The sequence below is a fragment of the Cryptomeria japonica genome, chromosome 7 (genome assembly GCF_030272615.1).
Source record: "Cryptomeria japonica chromosome 7, Sugi_1.0, whole genome shotgun sequence".
In the NCBI taxonomy this organism is placed as follows: Eukaryota; Viridiplantae; Streptophyta; class Pinopsida; order Cupressales; family Cupressaceae; genus Cryptomeria; species Cryptomeria japonica.
In genome coordinates, this window is record NC_081411.1 from 487579597 (window position 1) to 487593991 (window position 14395).

At 35.1% G+C, this 14395-nt stretch overlaps 1 protein-coding gene across 5 annotated transcripts in view; it reads right to left on the reverse strand.

Moving 5' to 3' along the window:
- The window catches only part of LOC131065753 (metal transporter Nramp6), a 212720-nt gene extending 201014 nt beyond the window's left edge, over nucleotides 1–11706 (reverse strand). For 3 of the 5 annotated variants that reach the window (XM_058000381.2, XM_058000378.2, XM_058000383.2), the window contains exon 1: nucleotides 11331–11704. In XM_058000381.2, coding sequence (XP_057856364.1) covers nucleotides 11331–11456 — 126 coding nt within the window. In that variant the 5' untranslated portion in view covers nucleotides 11457–11704. Of the gene's footprint in view, nucleotides 1–11330 lie in introns of all 5 variants that reach the window. The other 2 variants (XM_058000380.2, XM_058000379.2) reach the window with 2 other exon arrangements.
- Nucleotides 11707–14395: the final 2689 nt, after the last annotated feature.

A 14395-nucleotide genomic window follows, 5' to 3' on the forward strand; every position in this document is an offset into this window, starting at 1 on the left:
TAGATGAGTGATGATCTAATGAATGCTAGTTTGATATATGGTGAATGCTGATTTGATAGAATGATTTGCTGGTTGATTGTTTGCTTGATTTGGTAATTGATGATTGCTTTGTGGATTCATGAGTGATGATTAATAAGTGATCCTTCAACGCTTGGAATGATTTATCCTTTATACTCTATTGGTGAAAGGGTCACCACCTTTCATAAGAATTGAGTCACCATCCTCTATTGTGTAATATCCCTACACTAATGTTTTCATAATATCATTATTATCATTCTTTTCCTTGCACTTAACATATGTATTAATGATGAAATAATATTTGTAGATAAATTGCTATTACTAAAAATATATCATATTATATTATAAAATGATATTAAAATATTTATCATTTAATATATACTACTTTGAGAGAGTATTAAAAATTAAGAGAAAATAAGAATATAGTAATTTGTGCCTAATATTTGAACTTGAATGATTGCGATGGTTCCTGAGTCTATCAGTCATCAAGTAAAGAGACATCCCTCGGCCAAGTAGACGTCTCCATATGAAGAGATGTGATCACTCACCAATACTGAAAGGTATTAATAGCAAAGAAACGGGAATCACCCAAAATCGCCAAGTTTGGGAAATTTCCGAGTCGAGTCATGTTGGCCGAGTCCAATGGGCTCGAACTCAGACTTGGCCGAGTCTGGGGTCCAAACTCGCCTGGACTCAGCCAGACTCGCTAGACTTGACTAGACTCAACTAGACTCGGCCAAACTCGGCCAGACATAGACTAGGGTCCAAAATCTTTAAAAATATCTAAATTTCTTGATTTTTTCACTTTGTCGAGTCTGTCGCCGAGTTTCAACTCCAAGTCCCAAGTCCCAAGTCCCAAGTCCCGAGATGAGTAGGCCTCGTCGAGTCGGGTCCGAGTCCCGAGTCCTGTTTCTTTGATTAATAGCCATGCAAACTTCCATCAAAAGGTGTCAAAAGATAAGGGAAAGTGAAAGGGTGGGATCGGTGGATGTCAGCAAATTGTTGAATCTTGCTGCCAACGATATGTTGAGCAATAATTGTTATACTATTAATGTTTCTTTCTAAGAAAATTCTACTGTAATTTATAATATCTGAAATATAAGTGAAAGAATATATATATATATATAATGTCTTGATCGGAAAAAATAACAATATTAGATTTTAAATCAGAAAGAACTCTTAAGGTAATAAACATTAAGAAGAATATGAATATACAATTTCATTCTTGTTACTATTGTCAATATTTATAAAGATGGGATTGAGTTGTTTCCAAAGAGAGGCAATCAAAATCCAATCAATAGGATGATTCTCAAGATAGGGTAAGGATCAGCATTCCATAAACTTTGAGGGCATGGTCCCAAGATAGGGTAAGGGCCTGGATCCGTAAACATTGAGGGAGCCTATTGTATTTTGGTCTCTAAGCACTTTGGTAACATAGATATCCTCTTCTTCCTTAAAAAAAAAGTAGTAACAAAGGTTGACACTTGCATTAAGAATTATGGATGATAAAATTAATTATCTAGTATGATAGAATTAATTGTCTAGTATGGTAGATGAACAATTTACTTATTAAAATAGATAAATTATTTGAACTATGTAATATCCTAGATTAAGATATTTGTCTCCTAATCAATTTAGTTTAAGTCATAAGTATATTGAAATAGATTAATTATGGTTAAAACAGGCCTAAATCCAGTAGGGAACATTACAATTGGTATCAGAGCTATATCCTACCATCCTGTGAAAGGTTAGGTTGATGCAAACTAGCCAAAGGGCACAAAGAGCTTTAGAAAGGGAAAGGAGGAAACTTGCAACAGATTCCAATCCTAATCAAAACAATAATATGGCTTAACCAACAAGTGATGAGATGAGGACATTTATGGAGATAACAACCAAGACATTGATAGAACAAAATGAAAGAACCCAAGTCCTCATGCAAGCCTTTCAAAACATGAATACCTCAGTCAATGATCTTAGAAAAAATTCTCGTGGAAGGGACATTAGTACAAATCACTCAGAAAATAATAGTAGATCATCCACACCTAAGATCCCAAAGCCATCCTTCCTACCAAGAAATGATAAACCAACGGAGGAAGAATAAATTAATCTTCTCCATAACAGCATGGAGGAAATGGCAGAAGCATACACAAACTTAAGTTCTGAAGTAAGAAGGATCATATCATTTAGGTAGTTTTGTGAAGCAAAGAAACATGAGACCCCAAGGAGAGAAAAGGGACATTCGAGCAAGGACTTAAAGCATAAGATAAATAAGGTAAACCCTCCCAAACTTTGATGGGTCAAATAAAATCACAGCCCATGCTTGGTTGCAAAAATTAAATACTTATTTGTCACTCGGTCCTGACAAAAGAGGATGCAGTACAATTTGCCATCCTACACTTGGAAGGCTTAGCCCACGAATGGTGGCACCATGGGATCCTCACTCAAGGGCACCAAAATATAACTTATTATGAAGAATTCTCACAGAAATTGACTAAAAGGTTTGACCGTAAACATTCCCGAAAAGACTTCAAGGATTTGACTCAGCTAAAACAGCTAGGGATAGTGGAAGAATACATCACTAAATTCCAAAGAATTGCAGTAAGAGTTGCAGGGATAGATGAAGATAGGCTAACCTATCTATTTGTGGAAGGGCTAAAAGAATCATTGAGAGGATTGGCAGGTGCCCTCAATCCAATAACCCTAGATGATGCTATTGAAAAGGCCTTAAGATTAGAATCATCAACTCCTAATACCAAAGCTCCAAATGATCATTGAAAAGCTTTTCACAAGAAGGACAATCATCGTAAGGGTTACCTAGACAGAGATGAGCTTAAAAGAAAGAACTTATGCTACAAATGTCAAGAACCTTGGGACAGAGGGCACAACTGTCATAAAGGAGTTTTAGATAAGAAAAAATCATGCTAGAGATGCAAGAGGGATGGGAACCTAGCCATAAATGTAAGAACCAAGCCCACCAATTAGAAGCAACTTCTAAGGAGGAGAGTGAAGAGAATCCCAACAAGAAGGCTAAGTATAGTGAAGAAGAACAAGTAACTCTAGCCACTATCACTCAAACTTCGAAACACCGTCCTTTCTGCATTAAGAGCACCCTCGGAGGACAAAAAGCCATCACCTTAGTGGATAGAGGAGCCTCTCACAACTTCATAGATGAAAAATTGGTGGCAAAAAGGAAGTTGGAGACTAAAAATTTCAAAGGATTTACAACAGCAACCGCAACAAGAGCCATTATCCAATGCACAAAGATTGTACCTCAATTAGAAATGCTTCTAGGGAAGCACCCCATTAAGGAGGACTTTTAAGTAGTACCATTGGATTGTAATGTTCCTTATTTATAGGTTGTCGATTCCCAAAGGGAAACATACATTACTACCTAGTATATTACATTAATTCAGAGTAGATAATTAAAGTTGTCCATAATTCAACTTAATGTTGTCATTACTCCAGTCCTAATTCCTAATCGCTTCTCATTCTTTATCCCAAAATAGGGCATTGGCTTGTCTAGGGCGCTATGACACCACCTCTCTAATTCAGCCCAGACGTAAGGAACATCAGTCCTTTCATCCTTGGGGCTTTTTCATCTTGAAGTGGACTTACTCTACCTCTCCCTAACAGCACCCATCTCCCTTGGGGAATAGAATTAGAATTGATTAAGTACTTAGACTGTGAATATATTTGTCTTTCAATTATTATGAATATATATGAAATTAATTGTGACTGTCATACATATTGCAGTCTATATTAATATTATTAATATTACTACTAAATTCTGCATAGGAACATTATTAGGCTTCATATATTAAGCATACATATTAAGCACATCCCCATGCATACCACCAAGAACAAGAATGTTACTGCCTATAACTTAACAATAGTTCTGATCTGATTGATGGTGATGTTACTGGATGCTTTGGATTCCTTTCCTTTATATCTCTCAATGTGAGGGAGAGGTCACACCTCTTCATTATGCATGCCCTTTGGCAAGAGACACGTCCTTTCACCATTAGCACCCTTTAAAAGAGTGCAACTCTTCATTATTTCTGCCCTTTGAAAGGGACACAACCTTTCACAATCAGATCTGCACTTCTTATTTAAATTAGATCTACACTTCTGATTTCCAAATTCTCCCCCTCTCAAATGAGGTTCTCTTCTCCCTTTTATATCTCATTGTTGAGGGAGTCGCAACTTTTCCTTCCATGTCTTTTGACCATTCATTAACTTAATTAAATTTTAATTAATTATATTTAATTATATTCTTTATATTATAATTTATTTTTTAATATTTTGATTTTATTATTAAATTCTATTTCAAAGTGGGGACATTACATGGATGTTGATATAATATTAGGCACCCCTTGGATAAACTCCTTGGGATGCTTTATGTTCGATCTACCAAACGTAACAATCCGTTTCCAACATGATGGACAAGAAGTGACATTAAAAGGATTACCCAACAGATCTCCAAAGGTGAATGGAAAGAAGTTTTAGGAAAGGGCAAGGAGAATGGGCAGCTCAGTGTATGATTCTGGATAAGTCCACCCCACAAGACAAAACCACACACATTGATATACGCCCCATCCTTAAAAAGCATAAAAAGGTATTTGATGATATCCCTCCAGGGCTAACCCCCCAAGAGAGGATTTGAGCACATCATAGAATTGGAAAAGGGAGCACAACCTGTAATCACCATTCCATATAGACACCCACTAAAGTTTAAAGAAGAGATAGAAAAGACTATAAATGAATTACTTGAGATGGGCCACATTAAACCAAGTTCAAGCCCATTTGCATCATCAGTTGTACTTGTTAATAAGGACAGGACAATGAGGATGTGTAAAGATTACAGAGCACTGAATAAAAAGACTATTAAGAATCGATATCCTATTCCTAGAGTGGATGAGCTTATAGATGAACTCCACGGGGCCAAGTATTTTTCTAAGATCGACTTAAGATCAAGGTATCACCAAATAAGAATGAGAGAGGAGGATATTCCAAAAACAGCATTCAAATGCCACTATGGACATTTTGAATTTCTCGTCCTACCCTTCGGATTAACAAATGCCCCTACTACATTTCAATCTTGTATGAATCGAACTTTCAAGAAGCAACTTAGGAAATTCTTGTTAATATTCTTTGATGACATCCTAATATATAGTAAAACATGGGAGGATCATCTTAAGCATATTGATGAAGTATTAGAAATTCTTGAGCAAGAATCACTATATGCCAAAGCTTCAAAGTGTGAATTTGGATTAAAGGAAATTCTATACTTAGGCCACAAGATTAGTGAGCAGGGTGTAAGCGTTGACAAAGAGAAAATCAAGGCTATTAAGGAATGGCCTAGACCCACAACCTTAACTCAGCTAAGAGGATTTGTTGGACTATGCAATTATTACTGAAGGTTTGTGAAGGGATTCTCAAAAATTACAGCCCCCCTCACAGACCTAACCAAAAAGGGAGTTTTTGGATGGAATGAACAAGCTCAACAAGCCTTTGAAGACCTCAAGGTGGTAATGAGCACATGTCCTATTTTGAACATTCCTGACTTCTCCTTTCCATTTGAACTTCAATGTGATGCATCTGGAGAGGGCATTGGTGCAGTCATCATGCAAAATAAGCACCCAATTGCTTTTGAAAGCTGAAAACTCACTACTACCGAAGGTTCTATTATATCTATGATAAAGAGATGTTGGCTATTATGCATGCCTTAGCAAAATTTATGCAATACTTGGTTTGTGGAAAAATTTTGGTCAAAACAGGTCATAACAACTTACAATTCTTTTTAAAACAAAGAGATCTTAACAATCGCTAGCAGAAGTGGGTAAGAAAACTACAAGCTTACAATTTTGACATAGAATATGTTAAAGGAAAGAACAATATGGTAGCCGATACATTATCTAGAAGGCCCTACTTATGTACCATAACAGATATCACAGCATATTGGAAGCACTCCATTGCTGCAGAATATGCCAAAGACTCCCATGCAAATGACATCATGGAAGGGCACATACAATATGAAGATTATAAAGTAGTAGAGGAACTCATCCTCTATTAAAACAGAATATACCTTAAACCTAGTTCAAAAATGAAGGCAAGAATTATTTAGGGATTCCATGACAATCCCTTGGCAGGACATCCAGGATATTACAAAACATAAAAACAAGTGAGGGAAAAATATTCTTGGAAAGGACTTAAGAAGGATATATTGAACCATGTCTAAGAATGTACGAAGCCAAAGGAACAAGGCGGAGCAAACACATCCAGCAAGCCTACTTCAACCTCTATCAGTACCAAATCAGAAATGGGAAAGTATCTCCATGGACTTCATTATGGGCCTCCCAAAAATCCAAGGGAAAGATTGCATATACGTAGTAGTGGATCGACTGACCAAATATGCACATTTTATGGCCATATCTACAAAGTATAGAGCCCCTCAAATTGCCAAAGTTTTCTTCAAAGAAGGGTTTAGGCAACATGGGTTACCAAAGAACATTGTTAGTGACAAGGATAGCCGATTTCTTAGCATGTTTTGGCAAGAGCTTTTCCGCTTAGTGGGCACCAAATTAACACCTAGTAAAAGATATCATCCTCAAACTGATGGACAAACAGAAATTGTTAATAAGTGGATAGAAGGATATTTGAGGAATTATGTTATAGGCCAACAGAATGCATGGGTAAAATGGCTACACCTCGGCGAATATTGCTATATTACTAAACACCATCTATCAATTGGAGTGAGCCCATTTAAAGCTCTATACAATTATGAGGCTACTTCTTTTGGGAGTCTGATTCTTCTGGAAAGCAAGGTACCAGGAGCTAAAGCTTTTGCACAGCAAAATGCTAACATCATGAATGTTCTCAAAGATAACCTCCACCATGCTCAGAACCAACAAAAGATCTATGCTGATCAGAACCGAACTAAATGGACATTTGAGGTTGGAGATTTGGTCTTCTTGAGATCACAACCATATAAACAATCTTCCATCAAAACTAGCGGAGCAGAAAAATTTAAGCCCCAATTCTATGGACCCTACAAAATTTTAAGGAAAACTGGTGAAGTAGCATATGAATTGGAGTTGCCTGGGAATTGCAGAATTCACAATGTCTTCCATGTTTCATGACTTAAGAAAGTCCTTGGGCAACAAATTACTCCATGTGAAGAATTGCCCCCACTTGAGGATGAGGGTAAGCTCATCCTAGAACCAGAAAAGGTTCTCAAAATGAAGGAAAAGAGATAGAGGAATAAGCTCATTCCAGAATATTTGATCAAATGGAAAGGCCTGCCTAAAGAAGATGCAACATGGGAAGGAGCAGAAATTTTCGAGCACTCAAACCTTAAATTGCTTGAGGACAAGCAATCTTAGGGAAGGGCAGACTGTAATATCCTTACACTAGTGTTTCATAATATCATTATTATCATTATTTTCCTTGCACTTAACATATATATTAATGATGAAACAATATTTGTAGATAGATTACTATTATTAAAAATATATCATATTATATTATAAAATGATATTAAAATATTTATCATTTAATATATATTACTTTGAGAGAGTATTACAAATTAAAAGAAAATAAGAATATAGTAATTTGTGGCTAATATTTTAACTTGAACGATTGCGATGGTTCCTAAGTCTATCGGTCACCAAGGAAAGAGACATCCCTCGGCCAAGTAGACATCTCCATATGAAGAGATGTGAACACTCACCAATACTGAAAGCTATTATAGCCGTGCAAGCTTCCATCAAAAGGTGTCGAAAGATAAGGAAAGTGAAAGGCTGAGATCGGTGGATGTCAGCGAATTGTTGAATCTTGCTGCCAACGGTATGTTGAGCAATAATTGTTATACTATTAATGTTTCTTTCTGAGAATATTCTGCTGTAATTTATAATATCTGAAATATAAGTGAAAGTATATATATATATATATATATAATGTCTTGATCAGAAGAAAATAACAATATTAGATTGTAAATCAGAAAGAACTCTTAAGGTAATAAACATTAAGAAGAAAATGTACATGCAATTGCATTCTTGTTACTACTATTAGTATTTAAGAAGATGGGATTGAGTTGTTTCCAACGAGGGGCAGTCTAAACCCAATCAATAGGATGATTCCCAAGATAGGGTAAGGATCAGTGTCCCATAAACTTTGAGGGCATGGTCCCAAGATAGGGTAAGGGCTTGGATCCGTAAACTTTGAGGGAGCCTATTGTATTTTGGTCTCTAAGTGCTTTGGTAACATAGATATCCTCTTCTTCCTTAAAACTGAAGTAGTAACAAAGATTAACACTTGCATTAAGAATTATGGATGATAGAATTAATTATCTAGTATGATAGAATTAATTATCTAGGATGGTAGATGAACGATTTACTTATTAATAATTGATAAATTAATTGAACTATGGAATATCCCAGATTTGATTCATGTTAAGATATTTGTCTCCTAATCAATTTAGTTTAGGTCATAAGCATATTGAAATAGATTAATTATGGTTAAAACAGGCCTAAACCCAGTAAGGGACATTACATATTGCTGCCTTTTGAGAATAATAAATTATTTTCCAAATGGATCTCCCTTGGATGTCCTCCTCAAATGAGACCTTCTCCCCTTTATATCTTCCAATGTAAGGGAGAGTTACACCTCTTCATTATGTCTGCCCTTTGCAAGGGTTACAAACTTTCACAATTACCACCCTTTGAAAGAGTACAACCCTTCATAATTTTTATCCTTTGAAAGAGTCGCAACCTTTTACAATTAACCACTCTTTGAAAGAGTACAAACCTTCATCATTTCTGCCCTTTGAAAGAGTCACAACCTTTCACAATTACCACCCTTTAGAGTTACAACCCTCCATCATATCTGCCCTTTGAAAGAGTCGCTTCCTTATTTTTTTCCCATTCTTTTCTTCTTCCATCTCCCATGCTCCATCCTTTCTTCCTTCCTCCATATCCCCTTTCAAATGAACTCTTCTCCCTTTTATATCTCATGTTTGAGATTGTCGCAACTCTTAATTTCATGTTTTTTGACCCTTCATTAAACTAAATTAAATTTTTTATTATATTATATTTTTATTTTTATTTTTATATTTTTATTTTATTATTATTAATTATTAAATCCTATTTCAAAAAGGGGACATTATACAGCCAATGAAATTACAGGGATAAGTAGGCAGACAAAAACATCATCACTCAAATCAAATATATTGAGCAAACAAGGGCAAAACAGGAGGGGTAAGACGGAGAGAACAATGGCCAACACAAAGAAATCAACATTATATTTCCACAGCCCATGAAAGATGAATTAAATGCTTCTGGTTATAACTTTTTGAGAATTTTTGAATCAATGCTTAGGATCAATGTGTATGATCCATCGTAAAAAGAGAAAAAAATCTAATTAATGATCAGAAAGACAAGATGAGAACAATTGAGGAGGTTCAGGACAATTGTAAGGCAAAAGAGGGTGCCAAAGGGAAAGGCATCCAAGGCACAAAATAGCTCTCAACATGCACTTGAGCCAGCCCACCTGAATCTTGATTTGCGAGGTTAATATACCCAAAAGTCTTGTCAAAACAAAATGCTCAGAAATCGACACAAAGACATAACAAAAATTAGAAATCGATATTATATTTTCACAGTGCATGAAGATAAATTAGAATGCTTATGTTTAAAACTGTGTGAAAATTTTTGAATCAATGTTTTGGATCATTGTGCATGATCCATCACCAAAAAGAGAAAAGAATCTAATTAATGATCAGAAAGACAAGATGAGAACAAATGAAGCTAAGGATAATTGTAAGGCAAAAGGAGGGTGCCAAAGGGAAAGGCATCCAAGGCACAAAACGGCTCTCAACATGCACTTGAGCCAACCCACCCCAATCTTGATTTGGGAGGCTAATATACTCAAAAGTCTTGTCAAAACAAAATGCTAATAAGGTCATTTTCAGGTGTATACATATCCAATTTCCCCTTTATAAAATAAACTGTCCAATTAGCAAACAACATGAATGTGATGGTGTCCATCAACAACTGTGACTTTTAAGAATGTATTGACTCCTTCATCAGATTTCCATACTTTATCTGCACATTTGAGAGTCATTATCGGACATTATTGATTATGCTAGATTTTCTTGTTCTCTAATAGCTATATATAATGATCCTCTTCACTATACACCCAATGAATGTTTAAACATTTGTGTGACGGATGTATGCAGGTATACATGCTCCATGCATTGTGAATGTAGGTGTTGTGCTCCAAACCCCTTTCCTATAAATGCTCGGCTCTGTTGTATGGACACCACCAATAGGATGTACTAATGTGAAATTATTTTGGAGAAAAATCTTAACTACCGGCTAAATGACTTGGGTTGTGTAACGATTAAGTCTATGACCATGCGAAGCAGCTTCTTACAATATAATGGAAAGGTTGTTTAAAAGGGACTGCAATATTGTTGTTCTACAGGATTTGCACTTTGGATTAATGGCATTGTTTATTGAAGATCTTTCGTACAAACTTAGAACTTTAAAAAGTTTAAAATAATATAGCATTCGAACTTGAGTGCTTTTTAATAAACTTACATTTTCAAGAAAACGACAATTAATTCCAGATAGCCGTTCATTTCTTTGCTCATCAATAGATATTCGAACTGTGTAGATCTACATCTTTTAAAACTTGTCCATAGGACAACCATGATTATTCCTTTTGCAGCCGATATGCCAAAAAAGACTTAGAATTGTTCTTAATAAAAGAAGGGAAAGCCTGTAATATGCTAAGATATACCTATATGATCTTGTTAGTGTGCTTGTCCATAACAAAATCCCAGACAAAATTGAATATGTCCTGTACAGGATTTTAAACTCGGTTAAATTAAATTCCAACAGTATAGAAGACACAGAACGAGCCTCAAGATGGATGGAAACAAATCGAATGAGTTTAAGTTTCAAGGTGCAGCATGCCTCTGTCAGAGAAAACAAATAATTCTTCTTCTACTGACATAACATGCCGAATTTTCAAGCCCTATCGAATCCAACTTATGTGCCTTGATAACTGTTTTTTTTTCATTGACGGGGTTAATCATTATGTAATGAAATTAAGGTGCCCAAATCAGAGAGGCTGCATTGTTTCGGTGAATTTGTAGATAGGGAAGATCCCCGCCTCCCTTCTGATCTACATATACTTGCAGGGATTTATGAAAACAATGATTCTAAATGTCGCTGTGTAATCAATCTGAAATTTTTTTAAGGAAAAAGAAAATTGAATTGCGTAATTGAAAATCTGACAGGAGCACCAACCTCGGGGACGGTGATTTGTGTAACGTTAAGATCCCTCTGAACATCGAGATCATCGTAATTAGAAGAGATCCGAGTGTAGTTGTTGATGTTCTTGTCCTGTTGCTGGACCTCTTCTGACGGCCTCATGCTGTTTCTCCTTGTATTTGCATGGAAAACTCTCCCTTCATGTATCTGTGGCAGTGTGATCTGCTCTTTTGTTCATTCCCCGAGCTCTATCCAAATTAAAACCATTTGTTTTTATTTTCCAGCTCTGCTAATATCAGTCTCACAGTTGTTTGAACTCGAGCTGTGGGCGTTTTCCTTGTTCGAGATTGAGGGAAAGCGTAAACTGTGTCTAATTTGTTAATGGGTGTTTGAGTGTTATCTAGATAAACAAGGTTTGATATTAAAAAGGATGAGATCAATTAAGATGAATTCAATCCAATGGATTACTCTTAGTTCTTGATTTTTTAGTCTAACAGGTTCAACCTATGACTCATGCTTTCATACGAGGGAGCTTGGTTATTTTTTTAATATAAATGTTTTTGAAAATTGAATTATAGAAAATTTAAAAGGAAAGGTTAATTAAATATTAAAATAAAATATATATATCAAATGAAATACATTAGATCAAAATATAGATATTGAAATTTGACACTTTCAATTGTATTTAATGTTGATTTTAAATAAAGAGGTCTAAGGAGAGATAACATAATTTGAGAGACAAACATTCACAATAACAATAAATTGTATGTTAGTTGGAAGTAAAAGTAATGCGATCTTAATTTTATAAATATAAAATATATTTTTATATGTTTAATAATACACTGAAAAAAATATAAAATTGGCAACACACGTTGAAATTGACAAATGGGCTACTCAATGCCCAAGATGAATAAAATTTCCACTATTTAAGTTATCCCCTATTTACTGAATCTTTCTCATTGATCTTTCTCTTTTTGAAGCAAATTCTCTAAGGGTCCCTTTAATAGCCTGCTCTCTCTACCCCTCTCTTGTTGCCTCCCTCACTTTTTTTGTTGTTTTGCATTCATTGATCAATGGCTTTATTATCTAAATTGCCACATTAACTACCAACTATAATTTACTTTTCATTCTTGATCAAATACCCTTTGTTGGTCATGGGTAATCATTTTATATGTCAAAGAGAAATTGAAAATGATCTACACATTTGTCAGTTAACTATCCTAATAAAAAATACATGACCACACAATTATGAAGAATTGCAACCTTAAGAAAATAAATAGACGCCAACCTACATAAACTAAACAATCATGGCCTGCATAAGTTTAACTCTCATGATAGGAAAGAAAGAACAATTGTCCAAAAGATAATTATTAGAGTCCTAATGTCAATCAACTGAAAATGAAACACATAGCACCCCCAATAAGAGGAATGAACACCAAAAGAAGAAGAATACTAATTCAACACCTCTTTGTCCCAAACATTAGATTGTTATACTTGCCTAATATTGATTAAATGCTAATGAAGAAACATGCAACCAAGACAATCACACAATCACTAATGACAAGTTGGAGACACGAAGTATTTGATCTAGACAAAAGACAAAGTCACGTGTCTTCTAAGGTCCATGTCATCAAGAATTGTCAGTATTAGTTGTTTTTATATTTGTTTATCTTTAAGTCATCATAAATGTGAAAGGGGGAAGAATTTAGTGTTCACTAGTCTAAACATGCAAACTAGGAATCATTTCCAATCCCTCTCAATTTTCAATTGAGAAAAAACAAATAGATCCAATTTTAGTCCCTTAGAGAGTTGGGCACTTGGATTGATTGTTCTCTTTTGATGTTGATATGATTAGATGTGACAAAGACAAGAACTAGGTAAAATGCTAGGAAATTGACAAGAATTTGCATAAATAGAAAGATACAAAATTGGAAATCAAAATGTAAGATTAGATCTAGAAATAAGATATGGAAAGGAACCTATCACTAAAATTTGTACCTGAAAGTGTCAGTCTATGGAGTGAGGTGCCCTAGACCTAAACATGTCTTCATCAAATTTGATGTTCAAATCTTGAATCAAGATTCTTTGTAGATCATTCTCCTGAATTTTTAGCAAAAAAGTGTCAATCACTGGAGTGGTTAGACTAGGGTTTTTTGCTTGTTCAAAATATAGAACTATGTGTCTAGTCTACACTCTACAAATTTGTAACTCTTAGTCATCAAATCTAGAACCTGCACACATAAAAGAAGGACAAAGTGTTGGGCTGTATAGGGGCTTGCCTAAGTCAAATTGCAAGTAGGAATTAACCTCTACTACAACAATGATGGTTAGAAGAGATCCTACCCTTAGTAGGGCAAAGGCTAAATCTAAAGTAAAATGTTGAATTGAAATGATATTACCTCAAGATAATAGCGATGATGCACAATTCTCTTTAGATAAGACCTGCAAGGGTTGATGCAATAATATGACATGATAAGATAAGATCAATCATGAAAACACACTTACATATAGGTTTTTGTATCTTGTTGCTCCATAATACTCAAAATTGAAGAAAAACACTCATAATGTGTTATCTAAGAAGTGTGGAATATGAGAGAGATGTTCAAATGAATTAGGAATAATCTCTTTATATATGGTTCTCAAGGCATTTCATAATTTAGGTCGACTTCCAATGATCATAACAAAATATCAAGATCAACTAATAAATGGTGGGAACCGACACTCCAACATGTTTTATTTAAGGCCCTTTTGGTAGAGACTATGGCAACAGGCACCTTAGTCCACCTAGAAAAGGACATGAAATAAAGGCAAATGCGGAGTAGAAGGACTCAAGACATTGGATACGATCACCTCATGAGCTTACGACAATAGTTTGGCAGTGACAAGGCAAGAAAAGGGCGTGAAATGGACTATGAGGGAGCACACTAAAAGTAAGGGTCCAAAAAGGAGTGTGAAAATTTAAAGGGTTGCAATTTACAAAATTACAAAATGCTACCAAAGTCATTTATTATTGAAGTGAACCAAGCTAATGCTAATGAAACCACACATTGGTCAATGGCGTTGAAGATGCAACTTATTGGGAAAGGTGTGTTGTACACCTT